The sequence below is a fragment of the Lissotriton vulgaris genome, chromosome 9 (genome assembly GCF_964263255.1).
Source record: "Lissotriton vulgaris chromosome 9, aLisVul1.2, whole genome shotgun sequence".
NCBI classification, from domain to species: Eukaryota; Metazoa; Chordata; class Amphibia; order Caudata; family Salamandridae; genus Lissotriton; species Lissotriton vulgaris.
Window position 1 is genome coordinate 929904358 of NC_141697.1, and position 18321 is coordinate 929922678.

The 18321-nt window shown below is 44.0% G+C and overlaps 1 protein-coding gene across 1 annotated transcript in view; it reads left to right on the forward strand.

Moving 5' to 3' along the window:
* Positions 1-18321, forward strand: part of USP4 (ubiquitin specific peptidase 4) — an 824148-nt gene that overhangs the window by 285521 nt on the left and 520306 nt on the right. Inside the window, exon 9 of the mRNA XM_086938769.1 lies at positions 13660-13833. Coding sequence (XP_086794895.1) covers positions 13660-13833 — 174 coding nt within the window. The remainder of the gene's footprint in view (positions 1-13659; positions 13834-18321) is intronic.

Consider the following 18321-nt stretch of genomic DNA (forward strand, 5'->3'; position numbering starts at 1 on the left):
CCGGCGTACAAATTACAGAGACACGGGACACTTCCTTCGGCGTCAAAGATCGAGGTTTATTTGCTGCAGGGAATACAGAAGTCACAAGAAGCACGTGTGTAGGTTCTAGGAGACTGCTTCAAATTGCAATAGTGGATCGCTCCTTTTATACAGATTTCCGTCATAGCACAACATGGCGAACAAAAGGTTACAACTCAGTTCCCACAGTAAATTTCAAAAGGGCTGCTTTCATGTATTCAGGATCCCGGAACATAATTACAGTAGCATCGCCGGTTCCCAACTGTAAAAGTACATTATCCCAACATTAAGTACATTCCATTCCGGCTGTAAACGATTTTGAGAGAAGACAGAAACAGGTGGAAAGAAGACAAAGATAGACAGCAGATTGGTGTAGGGGGCGATATCGGAAACACGATTGCAGGATCAAAGGAGTCGTGCCTAATGAATGCACGGCTGAAACAATAGACCGGCACAGCAAGATGAGCCTCGAGCGGGGCCATCTGCCTTTGCAGGATCATCCCCCTCATCATAAAGACACCCTCAAAGGAACACGTGTCTTCCGCAAGAGCTTGGGGATCCCAGGGTCACGAAGCGGACAGTGTCCGTTCGCTGGCTACTTGAGGGCAAGAGACAAAGTGGATGCCGTATCTAAAATGGAACCCGTGGGTTTAGATGAAGAAACCCACGAATAAGACAAACGCTTTAGGCCAGCGTAGCGAAAACGCGTACACCCACTAGGCTCGTCATTTGCGGTTCATAGATACCAAACTCGTCCATATTCGAACGAGTCGAAAACACCACTTATAATTGTCACGGAACCTCAGACGCTCCTTTTGCCCTCATGTAGGCAAGCACTAGTCGATATCAGAATCGATCTCGATATTCATCAGATCATTCAGATGTTCCTGCAACATTATTCTATCCATCAATGCTTCCTTGGTAACAGATGGCCATCTTATACACGTCGTAGCACAGAGGCCACATAAGGCAGGACCACACTGTACGCAAAGACAACACGTGAACAGAAATGCTACAACAACCCCAATGATCATCAGAATCTTCCAACCCCACGTCGACATCCGACCCCAAAACCATCCTAGTAGCGTCCAATCACCTACATCCACGTGTATGGACTCGGAGATCTTATGCAACTTCGAGATGGCTTGATTAACAGTTGGAGCGTTATCAGGGATGAAAATACATACATTACCTCTATCTGCAAGAACAACATCTAAAACCATACGGTTTTGTAACGTCATAAGCCTATCCGCCTGAAGCTCTGCGGTCAGGTTACCAAGAGCACTTGCAGTTATATTAGCAGTCGATTCCCCACACGAGTCAACTGTCTCAGGTTCCTACTATTGATCATAGGTCCCCAAAACGGCAGGAAACCCTTAAAGAAGTCTCCTGCTTCTTGACCGGCAGTGTCTTCTTCGCTAATAACGCCTCTCACAACTCTAGTCTTGTGATAGTCCGACCCAACTGTGAAGGTCGGCGGCAACAGATTAGCAATATAACAGGTGCCCGAGAAATCACGAGGCAACCATGTATATGCGCGGTCGTAACATACAAAGTATGTACCCTTGGCAGTCAAAAGAACAGGGGAAGAGAGTGTTGGTAAAACATACGTTTCAGTGCAAGCACTCCTCCCAAGCTGAGCTCGCGGACTTCGGCCAAGACCTTTCAAGCAGAAATTACCAAGATGGGGTACGATCCAGATCGGAGACTAGCTTTTAAGCTGTCTATCACCCACTGACATGCTATACTCAGCCTCACTCAGATCCCTGTATGCTCGCACCTCTTCCTCTGGGATAAGCGATGCGTCAAAAATATCTTTATCTAAATCGGCAATCGCTCTTGCCAAAGGCTTGTGGTACGGGTCAGGACCATGATCTGCAGTGCGTGGCTCTCGATAGGGGTAGGAATCTAGTGCGCTTCGAAACATGGTTTGGAATGCTCGAGCTGACCCCTGGGAACTATAAGGAAGGACCAAATACGGAATTCCACGATCCATGGTATGTGGCATTAAACCACACACCCAACAGTTAGTAGTGTTCATCACCAACTGATGCTGATGAAGAAGCTGGACAAAGGAGTTGTTCATGAATTCCGCACGTCTAATCTGTTCATGTTGGGGCAGAGGATGGAAGGAATGTGGAGAAATAGTGGGAGTAGATTTTGGTTCAGAAGAAGAAGTAGGTAAAGCAGAAGGCAATAACGACTGCAGTCCAAAATACACTCCACCCACCAGTAGCATAGAAACAGTTAAGAACAGCAGGAACACCTGAAACAGAAAGCATTTTGTTCGTACAACCCTATGTAACGTCGATCTTTGAACTAACATCTTCTCCATTTCCGACAACTTTGAGAATTCCATCCTGTAAAAACCGTCCGCAACGTTCTTGACGCACTTCGTTCTGAGTAGCGATTATCAATTCCCAGGAGTTCCCAGGAATCGACAAAAGTACCGACCTAGTGTCAGGAACCTGCTAAACAGAAGGAAGTACCCGCACGGCCCTACGGTCAACCCGGATGTAAGGTTTTCTTTAATCAAACATTTAATTTTAGTGCAAATCTCTTAGCTGTGGAAAAAGAAACATACGTGGGAAAGAACTCAAGAATTAATGGAAGATGCAATTGTTCATAATGTTAAAAATGACAATAAGGGGTAATATGAATTCAAAAAGGGGAAAAAGGCAAAAAGTGTTTTATTAGTCTTTGTTGTGAGAACGAAGAAAATATCTGCTTCTTCCAGGACGAGTCTGCTCTTCAAATAATTGTTCAGGTTGCGAAACAGAGTCCTGTCGATCAGATGACAGTTCAAGTCTTGAGTTTTCCGATGATGAAGGTTCAACAAATGTGTCTGACTGCAATGAAGTGTCTTCTACAAGTTGAGCATCACTGAACGGCACAAATTTTATCGGGGTCTCGGTCTCCGTTGCGGCGATTCCTGTCCTCACCCACGAATCTGCCGGTAAAGGTATAGGCACCTTTTTAGTGTGGGTGGCATGCACCCAATTTTTCCGGCCTTCCAGACGAACTGCAGTTCTTGTGGCAAGGAGGACCTGGAATGGTCCAACGAATCTCGGCTCCAAATTGCGCTTCCTGACGAAATTACGGGTAACCACCCAGTCACCCGGTTGGAGCCGATGCCCAGGACCCTCAGTCTGTGCCGGCAGTGCTTCAAAGACCTGTTGATGAATTAACCTCAGTTTAGCAGTCAGATCATGAAGATAATCAATTAACATTGGGTACTCAGGACTATCGAAGGCCTTGGGCCTCGGGACCCCCCAAATGTTCGCAGGACGGCCGAACACAATCTCATATGGGCTAAGCCCTACTCGAGAGTGTACAGTCGCCCTGGTCGACAAGAGAGCCAGAGGCAAGGCATCAGGCCATGACAAACCAGTCGTAGCTTGAATCTTAGCAAGTTTCAGTTTCAGAGTACCATTGTACCCTTCGACTAAACCTGCTGACTGGGGATGATTGGCACTAATGAATTTTTGTCTAATTCCAAGGCCTTTACACACACTCTGCATCACACTCCCCACAAACTCACTTCCGTTATCTGACCATACAATCCGTGGCATTCCATACCGAGGAAAGTATTCCTTCAGTAGGACTTTCGCTGTGGACAAAGCGGTATTATCTTTAAGAGGATAAGCCTCGATCCATCTGGAGAATGCGCAAACTACAACTAAAACGTACTTCAGGTTATTGCATCTCTCCATATGGATGAAGTCCAGTTGGATAACTTCAAAGGGACATGTAGGAGGAGCAAAATGGCCAAGTGGGGTAGGAGTGCCCTTGCCAGGATTGTACATCATACATACCATACAATTCTTAACCACGCTCTCAGCACAATTAGCGATACCATCATTCTTCCATACAGGGGACAGCAACTTGCAAATACCTTTCGCACTAATATGTGACAAGCCGTGAGCCATAGTCACAACGGCTAGTACATATGCATCCGGCAACATCCATCTCTGATTTTCCGACAAATCAATCCAACATCCGTGCGCATCTAACTTTCCCGTGCTTTCTTTCCACGTAATCTTTTCAGTTTCGGTGGCCTCATTCTGAATCGCTTTCACGCTCTCAACAGTGTCCTCACACATACCAGTCTCTGCAGGCCACCTTACTGAACTCGTAACGTACATTCGGGTTGCAAGGTTCTTAGCTGTCTCTTTAGCAATCTCATCCGCAAACGCGTTAACACGACCAACATCATCCGTCACTTTTCGGCTTAGGCAATGTAAGTGCGTCCAAAAGATCGTTCACGAGCTGTCCGTGTTGGATCTTTGTGCCATGCGATGTCATAAATCCTCTTTCTCTCCACAGACGACCAAAGCTATGTGCAACGCCAAAAGCATATTGACTATCAGTAAACACATTCACTCGCTTTCCCTTTGACAAAACACACGCTCTCGTCAACGCAATCAACTCTGCCGCCTGCGCGGAATTCTGACTCAATCTCGCAGTTTCCACAACCGTACTCAACGTCACCACAGCATACGCAGTCGTCACATCACCATTCGGCAACTTAAAGCACTAACCATCAACATACAAAGTACCATCGGGATCTGCCAATGGAGTGTTTTTTAGGTCAACACGACCCTTCGTTTCTTCCTCAGTTCGCAAATAACAATCATGTGGTGGTACATCATCTGATTCCATATTAGTCGGCAAAAACGTCGCCGGGTTTAGTACATTGCAGCGCTTTATTTGTATATGACTTGCCAAAAGCGTCAACTCAAAACCGGACAACCTTGCGCTCGTCAAGTGTTGGGTTTTTGTACGATTTTAAAAGAGTGTCAACTGCATGCGGAACCATCACCGTAAGCATATTATCCATGACCAATACTGCAGATTGTCGGATGGACACCGCAGCCGCCGCTGTCACTCTTAGACAACTCGGCAATGCTCTAGCTACTGGGTCCAAGGTCGAGGAAAAATATGCACATGGACGCTGCTTACCACCAAATTGCTGCGTCAAGACACTCCACGCACAACCCTCTCTCTCGTGAACGTATAGTGTAAACGGCTTGCTGTAGTCAGGAGTACCTAACACAGGAGCCGAACACAACGCATAACGCAATTCAGAAAAACTTTTCTGACACTCTTCAGTCCATGGCAAAGGAGTCGGAACGTCCTTGCACGTGAGGGCTACTAATGGCTTCGCTAGCAATGAAAAATTTGGAATCCATTGCCTGCAGTATGACGTGATACCTAGAAAGGCACGCACATCTCTCTGAGTTGTTGGCACAGTCATTCGAGCGATCGCTGCAATTCTCTCTGGGGTCAACCTTCTTCCCTCCTTTGACAATAAGTGACCTAGATAGGTTACTTCTTGACAACAATATTGCAGTTTAGAAGGTGGCACCTTATGATGTAAGTCACAGAGATGCTGTAACAGCGATACTGTAGCAGTTTTGCAAATCTCTTTGGTGTCAGCAGCCACCAACAAGTCATCAACATACTGGATCAAGGCCGCACCAGCCGGTAATACAAATGCATCAAGTTGACTCTTCAGGGCTTGGCTGTATATCGATGGACTCTCACAATAGCCCTGGGGAGCGCGTTTAAACCTGAAGCTGCGACCACCCAATGAGAAGCCGAATAGATCTCTGCTTTCCTCAGCAATCGGAATGCTAAAGAAAGCATTCTTCAGATCGATCACTGAGAACCAAGAAGCAGAGGCTGGAATCAGAGTCAGTAAAGCCGTAATGTCCGGCACCACAGGAAATTGTGGAATCACAATTTTGTTCACCTCCCGTAAATCAATGACAAAACGATACACAGGAGGCTTAGATGGATCAGTGCGTTTCAAAATAGGTAACACAGGACTATTGCACACATTTCCCAGAGTTTCCTCGATAACTTCTTTCTTGATCAAGTCATAGATGATCGCTAACAATGCTCGTTCACCATCGAGAGAGATCCGATACTGAGGAATACGTGGCAATCATACATTCGATTTCAATTGGACAACATAAGGTGAGATGTCCAGCAGGCCCACATCATTGGGACCTGTAGCCCACAAAGACTTAGGAAGAGAACTCAATTCCGGTGGGAGCTTATCAGTTGACAAATACATAGGAGAGATCACTCTCTGACCTAAAGTAAGCTCCACTCCCGCAGGAGAACAGTACAAAGTCGCATATAACCGTTTCAGCAAATCCAGGCCCAAAAGATTCTCACCACAACCAGTAGTCAAAATCAAAGGAGCTTTCAGCTCACGAGGCCCAATTGTAAGGGGCAACGGGCAAGAAACCGGATTGCTAACGGGGGCGCCAGAGAATCCAACGGAAACATTCGTTAAGCCAGACAAAGGTGCGCCAGGGAGTTTCGAATGCATGATGGAACTTTTCGCTGCACCAGTGTCCAACAGAAAAGGCTCAACTACGCCCGATGTGGCAACTGCTACGTAAGGCCCTCTCTGATCAACCGGAACTGATACTACTCCCTCTTTGTCTGTGGCTGTTCTAGTAATTACCGTCATCCATATCATGCTCGACGTAACAGTCATCCACATGATACTGTGCAGATCTACCTGACGATGAACCACGCTGATCAAAATAATTATTTGAATCCGATGAATTATTGGAACAATCGTTCTGATTTTGAGTAACACCACGACCTCTACCACGCGAAGCTTGTTGAGGACCACTACGACCTCCTCGAGCTGAACCACCATTATTTCGGTCACGCAGAACCGGACAATCAAACTTCAAATGACCCTCACCTCTACAGTATGCACATTGATTATATCCGAGCATAGATCTCGGCGTGGAAGAGTCATTACGCGACTGCGACCTAGAAAATTGTGATTGTGATCTATTCTGTTGCCGAGAGTCATTCTGATTCGAACGTGGAGGATACGCTTGCTGCAACAAAACTTTCGTTTTGAGATCCTTTGTCTTCTTATCCGCACGATCAGTTTCCTCCTTTTCCCTATTTTCGTAATATTGAGCCATAGCTAATATCTGAGCAGAGGTAGAAACAGCCCACGAACTATCAGAATTTTTCAATTTGTTGCTAAGGTCAGGCAACAAATTCGATACAAATTTATCTACAAATAATCGCTGACCTCCCTCAGTGCTCATATCCTGACTACTATGATCGATGAATGCCTCCTCAAATCTCGTAAAGAAATCGGAGACACTCTCGTCCTTCTTTTGCTTGCACGCAGACAGTTTATCCCAATTAACTTTCATTGCTGGCATAAGTGTAATGATTCCTTGAGGCAGAGCCGTAATTAACTGCTCAGGCTTAGCCCCACCAACCTGCAATGCGTCAGCCGCTACAAGTGCAGCCCAATCACCGCCTAACTCAGCTGCGTGATTCTCTTGACGTATTTTCGCCCAAATTGGTTGAGGTACTACGTTACCTAACATGTCGATATCGGCGAGGTTCATGATAGTAGCATCCACAAGTTGGGATAACTCTTTATAAGAACCAGCCGGATTTTTACGGGGGTCAGGTAGAGATTGTTTCACCAGCAAAACTTCCGTTCGCTTCCATGGGAGGTGTATCCAAACTCTCTGGAAGTGTGGCAAAATCGGAGGAGCGACATTAGCATCACCTGGCATCCACACTGGGGGAACTTCTCGCATGGGATACTGACCAGGTGTTTCCATCCATTCCTCAGTTTCGTCCTTAAACAGTGCTCGAGGTAGTACAGTAGGCCGAAAAGATAGATGTTCTACAGCACGTCGAACATTACTACCCACGATCATACCACTCGAAAACTGATGTTGAAGTTCAGTTACATCGGGTGGCACATTGTCTACCTCATCATTATCCATTACTTCTCGTAAACATTTACACATTTCCTCAAACACAAATCTCTGTGTGGGCTCATTAAATTGGGAGAACGTCTCAAAAATTATGCGCGGGGTATGTTTAGTGGGATACCTAATCCAATGACGCGCCATTTTTATTAACGTATCACGTTATCTACCATCAGGAATTTGACTTCGTCTTTGAGGGACATCAGAAACATCGTACCCAAGAATCGGTCCAAAAGGAGAGTAAAGATTAGCAACAGTATTAGGTATGCGACTACGAACAGACGGAGAAGAGGAGAGAAGTACAGGAGCAACAACATGGGGACTAAACACAGGAGCAGTAGGAGTAGCCAAAAGAGCAGGAGTAGACTGAGAAGGTATAGGCAGTGGAGCAGTGGGAACAGGAGCAGGTAAGGGAATAGGGACGACTTGGGGAACAAGAGGATTCGGAAGAACAGGACCAGCGACAGGCTGACCAGCAGCTGCCGGAACGACAGGTTGAGGAACAGGAGGAACCACAGGGGCTGTAGTATCCTGTGCGTATGGAGGTGGTGACTTCAGTAGATAGGACAACAAGGGGTCCTCTACTGCTTCCTCTCCCTTCTTATCAGTACTCGACGGTAAAACGGGATAACACTTATCCACCGCCATACGTTGTAGTCTATCAAAAACTTCCTTTTCCTTCTCTTCTTTGTCTCGCTGAAACTGCTCTGCATTTCTCATCGTCGTAACAATACCTTCCCTCTTATTTCTTTTAAGCTGTTTGATTTCTTTCTGCTTGGCCTCCTTACGCCATAACCGAAAGGAATCAAACATGGCCGGCCTAGACTTCTTTTTGAACAATTTTGCTTCTAGATTATCCTTAATTGCTGTTTCGAAACTACCATGAGGTGGCCAACTAAGGACACCGTCATCCTTAGTGTAGCGGATCCAGCAATCATTATATGCAATAGGACCCACTCCATGTCGACTATATAACTCATAGACCGGAGTTCCAACTGGAGGTATCGGACATGAATCCTCCTATCGGGAATCCGCACCACAACTTCTAAAGCAACTAAACAAAGTACTACGGCCAGGCATCGTGCACACTAACAGAGTTTCACAAACTTCAAGGGTTATTGGATTACGATGTCCTTGCAAAAATGCAAAACCCTCGGATTTTGGCAATTGCAATCGTCAAAACCCAACAACTAAGAACCAAATACTAAGAACCACAAATGCAATGGAACCATGCAAACAACCAAGCAACAACAACAACCAAGGACTCTGGGAGCGACCCACAAATACTTAACTGAAAGAGCAATGGCGTCACCAGGAAGGCCCGTCAATCGCCGCGCTGTACAAAGGACTACGCCAGGCACCAAAACAGGTCAACAGTCAGGGCATCAGTCCGTCGCAGCCGTCAGGAGGCGGGGATCTTCGCGGGAAAAGTCTTCGGGCCACTTGTTTCGACAACAGGATCGATGAAGCGGGATGCACCTTCCCTCGGAGATTTCACACGAAGTTCCTCACGATCGTCGGGCTTTGGACCGGTACCACTGATGTCGCCCCACGTTGGGCGCCAACTGAAGGACTGGGCTATTCTAAGGCCCAGCGGTGCCAGGGGACAACACCTGAAACCTTCGTGGGTTACCTGTTCCGGCGTACAAATTACAGAGACACAGGACACTTCCTTCGGCGTCAAAGATCGAGGTTTATTTGCTGCAGGGAACACAGAAGTCACAAGAAGTACAACGTGTGTAGGTTCTAGGAGACTGCTTCAAATTGCAATAGTGGATCGCTCCTTTTATACAGATTTCCGTCATAGCACAACATGGCGAACAAAAGGTTACAACTCAGTTCCCACAGTAAATTTCAAAAGGGCTGCTTTCATGTATTCAGGATCCCGGAACATAATTACAGTAGCATCGCCGGTTCCCAACTGTAAAAGTACATTATCCCAACATTAAGTACATTCCATTCCGGCTGTAAACAAGTTTGAGAGAAGACAGAAACAGGTGGAAAGAAGACAAAGATAGACAGCAGATTGGTGTAGGGGGCGATATCGGAAACACGATTGCAGGATCAAAGGAGTCGTGCCTAATGAATGCACGGCTGAAACAATAGACCGGCACGGCAAGATGAGCCTCGAGCGGGGCCATCTGCCTTTGCAGTATCATCCCCCTCATCATAAAGACACCCTCAAAGGAACACGTGTCTTCCGCAAGAGCTTGGAGATCCCAGGGTTACGAAGCGGACAGTGTCCGTTCGCTGGCTACTTGAGGGCAAGAGACAAAATGGATGCCGTATCTAAAATGGAACTCGTGGGTTTAGATGAAGAAACCCACGAATAAGACGCTTTAGGCCAGCGTAGCGAAAACGCGTACACCCACTAGGCTTGTCATTTGCGGTTCATAGATACCAAACTCGTCCATATTCGAACGAGTCGAAAACACCACTTATAATTGTCACGGAACCTCACCCGGGTTGTGACTGGTTCCCTCCCGAGTTCTATCAAGCATTCACGGGTACGCTTCCCCGACTTCTGTCGCAGGTTTATACCGAGGCATTCGAACGCGGAGTTCTACCACCGAGCATGACACAAGGGGAAATATGCATGATTCTGAAGCCTGGAGGGGATGCCCATGAGCTTTCATCATACCGTCCGATCACGATGATCAACACAGATGTTAAAATCCTATATAATCTCCTGGCCTCTTGCTTAGCGCCATACATGACTCCTCTGGTCCATGAGGACCAGTGTGGGTTCATACCGGGACGAAACACAACTATGAATCTGCAGCGGCTTAATCACATGCTACATGATGTGCGGGATCAGGAGGAATAAATGGTGTTGGTGTTATTTGACCTCGCCAAGGCAGTCGACACACTGAACTGGGGATACCTTCTTGAGGTCTTGCGCACTGTGGGGCTGGGTCCCAAATTTTGTAGCTGGATTTGCATGCTGTATACCGCTCCTCGTGCTAGGGTTAAACTTGGAGGCGCAAAGTCTGAAGAGTGGCAACCAGGTAGGGGAAATCGCCAGGGATCCCCCTTTCGCCACTATTTAACATGGCTAGAAGACATTAACATTGACCACGGCAATAGCTCTTCGATTTCAAAGACCTATTGGCTTTGCCTTTGTTTGTCTACATAACCGGACAATGCAGACTGTTGTAGCCATAAGTTACGGTGGTCAAAGAAGAAAAGGGGTCCTAAAACACGTTTACCACCAATGCGTTTTACATAGACGTAGTGAGAAAATTACTGAACAGATGTTGCTGAAATTTGGCAGGAATGTAGATTGTAGTGGAAAGAGTCCTTTTTGGTAGTATATGTAAATTGGGCTAGTAGTTTAAAAATTATAATGCATATAAACTTATGATCCTTTAAAAATGATATTGCATATAAAATATACCCTATTACTTTTGTGGTACAAGGCGCTGACCGTGTTATATGATTGGCTCATTAAAGCCCTTATCAAAATAAAAGCCATATTTTTTACAGCACAGGCTATATTCTGGGTTTGTACATTATATATACAAAATTACTATCTGTTCACCTTTAGGAAGACTTGGGCCAGTGTACAGAAGAGTGAGTAGGTAGGGGAGACATATTTATTTTTCTATATATTTTTTAAAAAGGTAACTTTTGAAATTGTAAAAAAAAAGTATTTATGACCAACAAAACTATAATAAACAACAATAAAAAATTGTTTTATTCTTTGTAATAAACCTTTTTTTTTTTTTTAAAGTTCAATAAGTACTACGTTAAAAAAAATATATACATGTTATAACATTAAAAGATACTTTTCAATAACTATTCAGACTTTGGCTAAGTGCCTCGTGTTCCTATAAGTTAGAAACAGTTATAAGTAATATCTCACATGAAAAACCAGTACTAAGCCATTTTGCTGCTGTGTCTGTCTAAAAAGTAGATGGAAAATGCAAAATACACCCCGCTCCCTACTCTACAACACTTCACGCTCCTCCCCTCCACTGTATGACACACTACTCTATTCTACGACACGCCACTCTACGCCACTCCACTGTATTTAACTTCACAATACTGTATGCCACAACACACTATGCAATTCCACTTTAGCCAACTCCACTCTATGCCATGACACTGTACTACACTCTCAGGCACTCCACTCCATCACTCTACTTCACTGTAAGCACCTCTACTCTACTGCACTCCACTCTACACAACTCCCTCTATGCCTTCCTCTCCAATTTACTGACAAACTACTACACTCGCTGCCACTTGACTGTAAGACACTCTATGCCACTTCATTCGAGCACACTGTACTTCTCTCTGCCTCTCCTCCACTCTACGACACTTTCCAACTCTCCACTTCCACACCACACCACTCTACGCCAATCCACTTGACTCAACTCTACTTTAATCCCGTCTGTAACACTCTATTTCGCTCCACTCTACGAGACTCTACTCGGCTCAATGCCACTCTACGACACACTACTCCTCCTGACATGGCACGCCACTCCACTGTATGACACAGCACTCAACTCAACAACACTTATGCCACCCTACAACACTTTACTATACTCTAATTCACTCAACAACACTGTATTTTAACCCCTTCCATGCTGATGACGAACCCCAGCCGTCATGCACTACGGTGCGCGTGCGCTGATGACGGCTGGGGTTCGTCACGGCCCGCCCCTGTTTGTGTTGTTTACAGCACACCAGGGGAATCGCGGCCGCATGGAAGGGGTTAAGACACTATGCGACACTCCGCTCTAAGACACTCCTCTCCGTAACACTCCCCTCCACTCCATGCTTCTAAATTCCTACAGCACTGGGCAACACTCTATGAAATGGCACTCCAGTCCACTGTAAGATGTACTACTTCAGTGTACGACACGCCACTCAAATATACTACATGCCACTCTACAAAGCATAGAAAGAAAAATGAGGGATTTAGTGTGTGTTCTGTTACAAATGCATTTTTTTAGAATGAAAAACATACAACTTTCATGAAAAAAACAAAAGTTAAAGCTTAGTTCTATTTAGGAAAATGTAATTTATTATTCCTATAGAAAACCAACTTAAACTACACAAACTTTAGAAATTCAAAACTTTTAGCTATAACTTTGCAGTTATTACTTCATAATTCATCCCAGCCGTTAATTCGCGTATTTCTATAACTCTCGCACCTCTGTACAGTGCTGCAAACTCACTTGCCAGACTACATTAACTATAACTCGACCCTCTACAGCTTATATATACCCTTTCATATGGCCTCACTTATACAATGTGAAATCATTGCATTTATAGCAACACTGATGACATCTCAAATGACATCATTTATGAGAACACTGTGCATCGTAGAGTGGCGAGTTTTATGTCATGTAGTCTTGACTAGCGAGTTTACAACCCTTTGTATGGAGGGGCGTGAGTTATATTGACTATAACTTTAGAATTCCAGTTTAAATATGATGTTATAAACTAAAAATAACTACTGAAATTCACCAGTTATAATTAACTAAAGTAACTACAATAAGCAGCCTTGCCATTCAAAGTGTTGTCATCAAAGATAGAATTCCTGATGTAATCAGTGATGTAATAGAACCTCATGAGTGATGTAATACGTGAGGTCACAAGCGGTGTCTGAAATCCCATTAATTTCAATGCAGAAAATGTGTACAACTGCAGCCAAATTACTAATTTCAAGCCTTTTTAGGTTACCTATTAGACATGACATGTTATTTGCGTGTGTAATAGGGTTACGCTTTAACACCCATCAGAATAATCTTAACTGAAGACCTGATTTAATATAGATTTTCTCATGTGTATACATTTACTTTTGTTTATATGCTTGTTTATAATTATACATATGTATTAATGTTTTTTCTTTTAGTGTTTGAGTAATACTCAACCTTTGACTGATTATTTCCTGACTGATAAGTACGAATTGGAAATAAATCGTCAAAACCCTCTCGGCATGAAAGGAGAGATCGCTGTGGCGTACGCTGACCTGGTTAAACAGATGTGGTCCGGTAGAAATTCGTATGTTGCTCCACGCATATTCAAGGTAGGCAAAGTTGTTTTCCAATCATGGTTTTGCTTTTACTAACTCTTGACACTACCAATTTCGGTTGCAAATCAGTGAAAAGTGAAAAATTAATTTTTTTGTTAAGGTTTTGCAGAGTGGAGGTCAGGCAACCACCCTGCACTAAACCTTGAATAGTGTAGAACTGACCTGTGTGCAGGTTAAGGAATAAACCTGGGACAGATTGCAAGAGTGAGAGGAAAATAATGAAATCATTGTTGAACTACACTACTGCTAATGTTTCCCACGACAACAAAGTAATGACAAGGAATTACCATTACATTGAATTTTTAACTGTGAATATCACCAGCTGTTTTTCAAATTGACATTTTCTTGAGTGCCAGAATGAAACTGCCCCAATTAGTTCCTCCACAAATACGGTGTTTTAAACCATTATGTTCTGTCACACAGTCTCTGGCCATAAACCATTCCCTTACTTCTGTCCCTTACCCTACCAACCAACCATCTTGACTTTACCTAGCTGCTGTTTACTCTGCCTGTATCCTGTACCTTTCACTGACCCAGAGTCATATGGTTTGTCTTCTGTAAAATATAGCACCAGCTTAAATTGTAACCTTGTCTGTGACTGTCAAGTTGACACTTCATGTAAACCTAATCCTTATAAAAGCCCTGAAACGAACCTTTCCTTTATCACCACAAACTGCCTTGCCTAAGCAGTTAAACCATTATAGTGTTGATTTTGCTGATATATTCTTTCTTTTTTTTTTAAATATGGCTGATATATTCTTTCTATTGACATTTCATTGTGGTATTCTCCATAAAGGCATTCTCTGTTGTAGATTTAATGTGAGTATGTAATCTCTGGCGGGAGCATGAGGGAGTAAGTGTAGGAGATGGAACGCTGACGATACAACTTACATTGAAGTTCTGTGTCTGTCTCTGCTCCCTGTGCAGTGTGTCACAGTGATTCCCCATGCTGCCCCCTTTAAGGTAACCTGCTTTTCAAGACAACCATGCTCTAACACTACGCATTGACCATTATTTTTCAGTCAGTGATTTTTGTTTCGCTTGGTTTCTTTTTCTTGTTGTAGAAGGTATGAATGTAAACTTCTAAGTCATCCCGATTTATCTTTTAGCCTATATCATCGCCTGATCGATTAATTTACAATTGGACTTTTTAGCTGTAGGGATGGAAATTAAACCCAATAGGCAAAATTTGGTTTGCACAACTTTTTTTTTTTTGACAAACTTACTTTTTGTTCATTTGTATAGCAGCCAACAAAAGACCATAATTCTTTACAAAAATGGCAGTTAACTAAAAGATCTCATGTCCAAGCAATATTATGCTACAGATGTAGCTCTCTGAGAGGATCCGTCACATTGAACAATTAGCATTCATACTGACTGGTTAACCATGGACTCTAGATCAAATATTTACAGCCACCCCCCTCCATTGATAGACCATCCTTTCTGCAGATGCACATTACTCCTTTCCTCTGTACCAGTCTTTTATCAGGGGAGGTCTATTGCTTCGTCAACATTGTGCAAGATCCTGCTTTCCAACCAAAACCCAACCCTGGCAAGGTTTTCTGCATCCTAAAGTTCACCCAACCCTCCGTTAACCCCAATATCGCCACATTAGGGTCTGGCACAATAGTAATGCCCAAGACGTACCTTAGTGAATCATGTATTCACTGCAATAATCTCTGAATGGGCAGACACTCCTGTATCACATTGTAAAAGGTACAGCATTGAACACAAGTAGGGAAATGCATTCATCCCATCTTCTAAATCCTTTTCAGGCTGTAATGCAGGTAATTTAATTGAATAATTTGCACATTGGAAGAGATTACCAGCACCCACTCTTTTTCTTATTTATTTATTGACTTGTTTAGAAACCACTTCCCACAAGCAATGAATTATAGAGTATGCCCTCAACATGTGGGTAGAGGACACCTCAACTTCTGTGCACTTAAGAGAATTATCTGTACATATTGTGTAAGGGCTTCGATGTTGGGTAAGTGTGCACAGTTAAAATTAATCCTCTTGACTCTGTAATTTCTAGGGATATTGGTTATGGCATTACAGCAGGTTGGCAATCTTGGTCTGTGAGATTCTAAGGTAGCCTGTCTTCTGTCCTAGCCTGGTGTGGAATGTTGTGAATCATGTCCAATGTGGAATGCCAAGGTGCAGGTGTGGTGCTTGTCAACTGAAGTTTCAGTCTATTGCTGGAGGCTAATCTGGTTGCTTCATAGCTCCTGATGTGGTCACTTGTTCCTGAATAAAGCATCAGTATCTGCCTGCAACTCCTTACCAGCAGGCAACTTCCAAATGAACAGATTCTACCCCAAGTCAGCTTCCCACTGTCCTTTTAATTCCCTGAGTTCACATTCAGGTGTATCTCTGATGGCCAAAACAGTATAGTTACCAGTTTTCAGGAGCCCCCATTCAGTCATAAAATATATACAAATAAATAAGTGGGTCCCGTGCTCTCCATTCCACTGGAGTCAAACTAGCCTGGCTGATGAGGGGCTAAACCCCGAAACCGGTCCTAGTATGCTTGTTTCCAGTCCAGGTAGGACCTGGCCTGGCAGTTCGTGCTGGACTGCTCCCATTGGGCGCAGGGTCAAGACTGATTTGTATATGGCTGGATTGAAATTGGAATGGCTTGGGAAGGGAAGAAAATGATGGATTTAGGCCCAGACCTCTGTACTGGGGTGAATGTATGACATTGTTCTGCATTCTGTCCATCAATTGTTCTTTTTGCATTTGTCACCCGAGTGGTAAGGGTATTCACAGACGTGGGTCCCGTGCTCTCCATGCCGCTGGAGTCAAGCTATCCTTGTTGATGAGGGCCGAAACCCCAAAACCGGTCCTAGGATGCTTGTTTCCACTCCAGGTAGTACTTGGCCTGGCATGTGGGCTGTACTGCTCCTGTGGTTTGCAGCCAGGTCAAGACTGATTTGCATATGGCTGGGTTCAAACTGGAATGGTATGGGGAGCAAAAAACCGATGGACTTAGGCCCAGATCTCTGAACTCGGGGGAATGTATGACATTGTTCTGCATTCTGTCCATCAATTGTTCTTTTTGCATTCTCCAAAGTAACACCATGTCTTCTGCAGGTGAAGGTAATTGAATCCTCTTTCACTTTATCAGGGGTCTAGCAAATACCACATTAGACCGGTCCTACATTGAGAAGGGCGTCACAGAAAACAATATAATTCTCTGTATGAGGACTCCAATCACCAAGCCTATATTACTTCTTACCAGAATTCTGCCACTGCCTCCTGGAATTGCTGGCACTGAAACTTCTTTCTCTTTACTTGTTGTTCTGGCACATAGACCCCACAAAAATGTGTCAGTGACTAGTCATTTGCTTAAAATGGGCACAGATCCACAATTAACAAAACATTGCTGTCCTTTGTCCATGAATAATGCATAATGTAACATACAGGCAATAATCTTTATTATTTCACTACAACAGTTTATGAACCCTTGATTAAGAAAAGGGTCCTACTTTCAACACAAAATTAGTTTTCAACCTCCTAACGATTATTTCAAAGACTTTAAATTATGATATGTCATCATTCTAGACGCTGAAAACCCCTTCAGTATTATGTAACAGGCTTGTATTTTTCATGAACTGGGGTGGCGAAGTGAGATAAAGATTCAACCCAGATCTGTGACTGGAGCGGAGTGTCTAAAAAGTTTCAGCGGTCCTTCCATCATCTCCTTGTGTTTGCTTTGTTCACCCTAAGTTGGCAGGGTGTGTCCAGACGTGGGTCCCTGACTCACTTTGCCACTGGATTCAAGCCAGCCTGGCTTATAAGGGGTGTTACCCCGAAACTGGTCCCAAGATGCTTTTTTCTGGTCCAGGAAAGACCTGGCATGGCAGTTCGGGCTAGACTGTTCCCTTAAGAACAGGGTCAAGACTGATTTGCATATAGCTCGGTCTGAACTGGGGTGGCGATGTGAGCTAAAGTAAGATGATGGATTCAACCCAGCTCTGTGACTGGGGGTAAGTGCCTGAAAAAGTTTTGGCGCTCCATCTTCTCCTTCGGTTTGCTTCGTATGTTTCATACTCTGGAATGGAATGGACTACCCAGTAAATATGACTTTTGTTAAACTTCTGTCAGTCCTAAGGCATACTATCACTCCTGATTATACGTGCAGTGAAACTTTTTCTTGAAAGGACAAGAAGCAATGACCAGACAGAATGCATTGAAATCTGGTATTATGAATATATATTTTCATCATATTCTGAAGATCACCTTTTCCTAGATAATCCACTGTCCTCAATCCAGAATGTTATGTCAGAATAAAGTGTTTTTCATCTATCTCTCTGCACAAACTCAGTGAGGATGAAACGGAAGTACTCCCAGCAGTATGTTTTAAGTATTACATTTATATGCAGGCCATCGTTTGTCCTCTACCTAGGGATTCAGTACTTGATTCAGTATCTCCACTGTGAACCCAAGCATTATCCTTGAAGAGATCAAAGAGCAAGC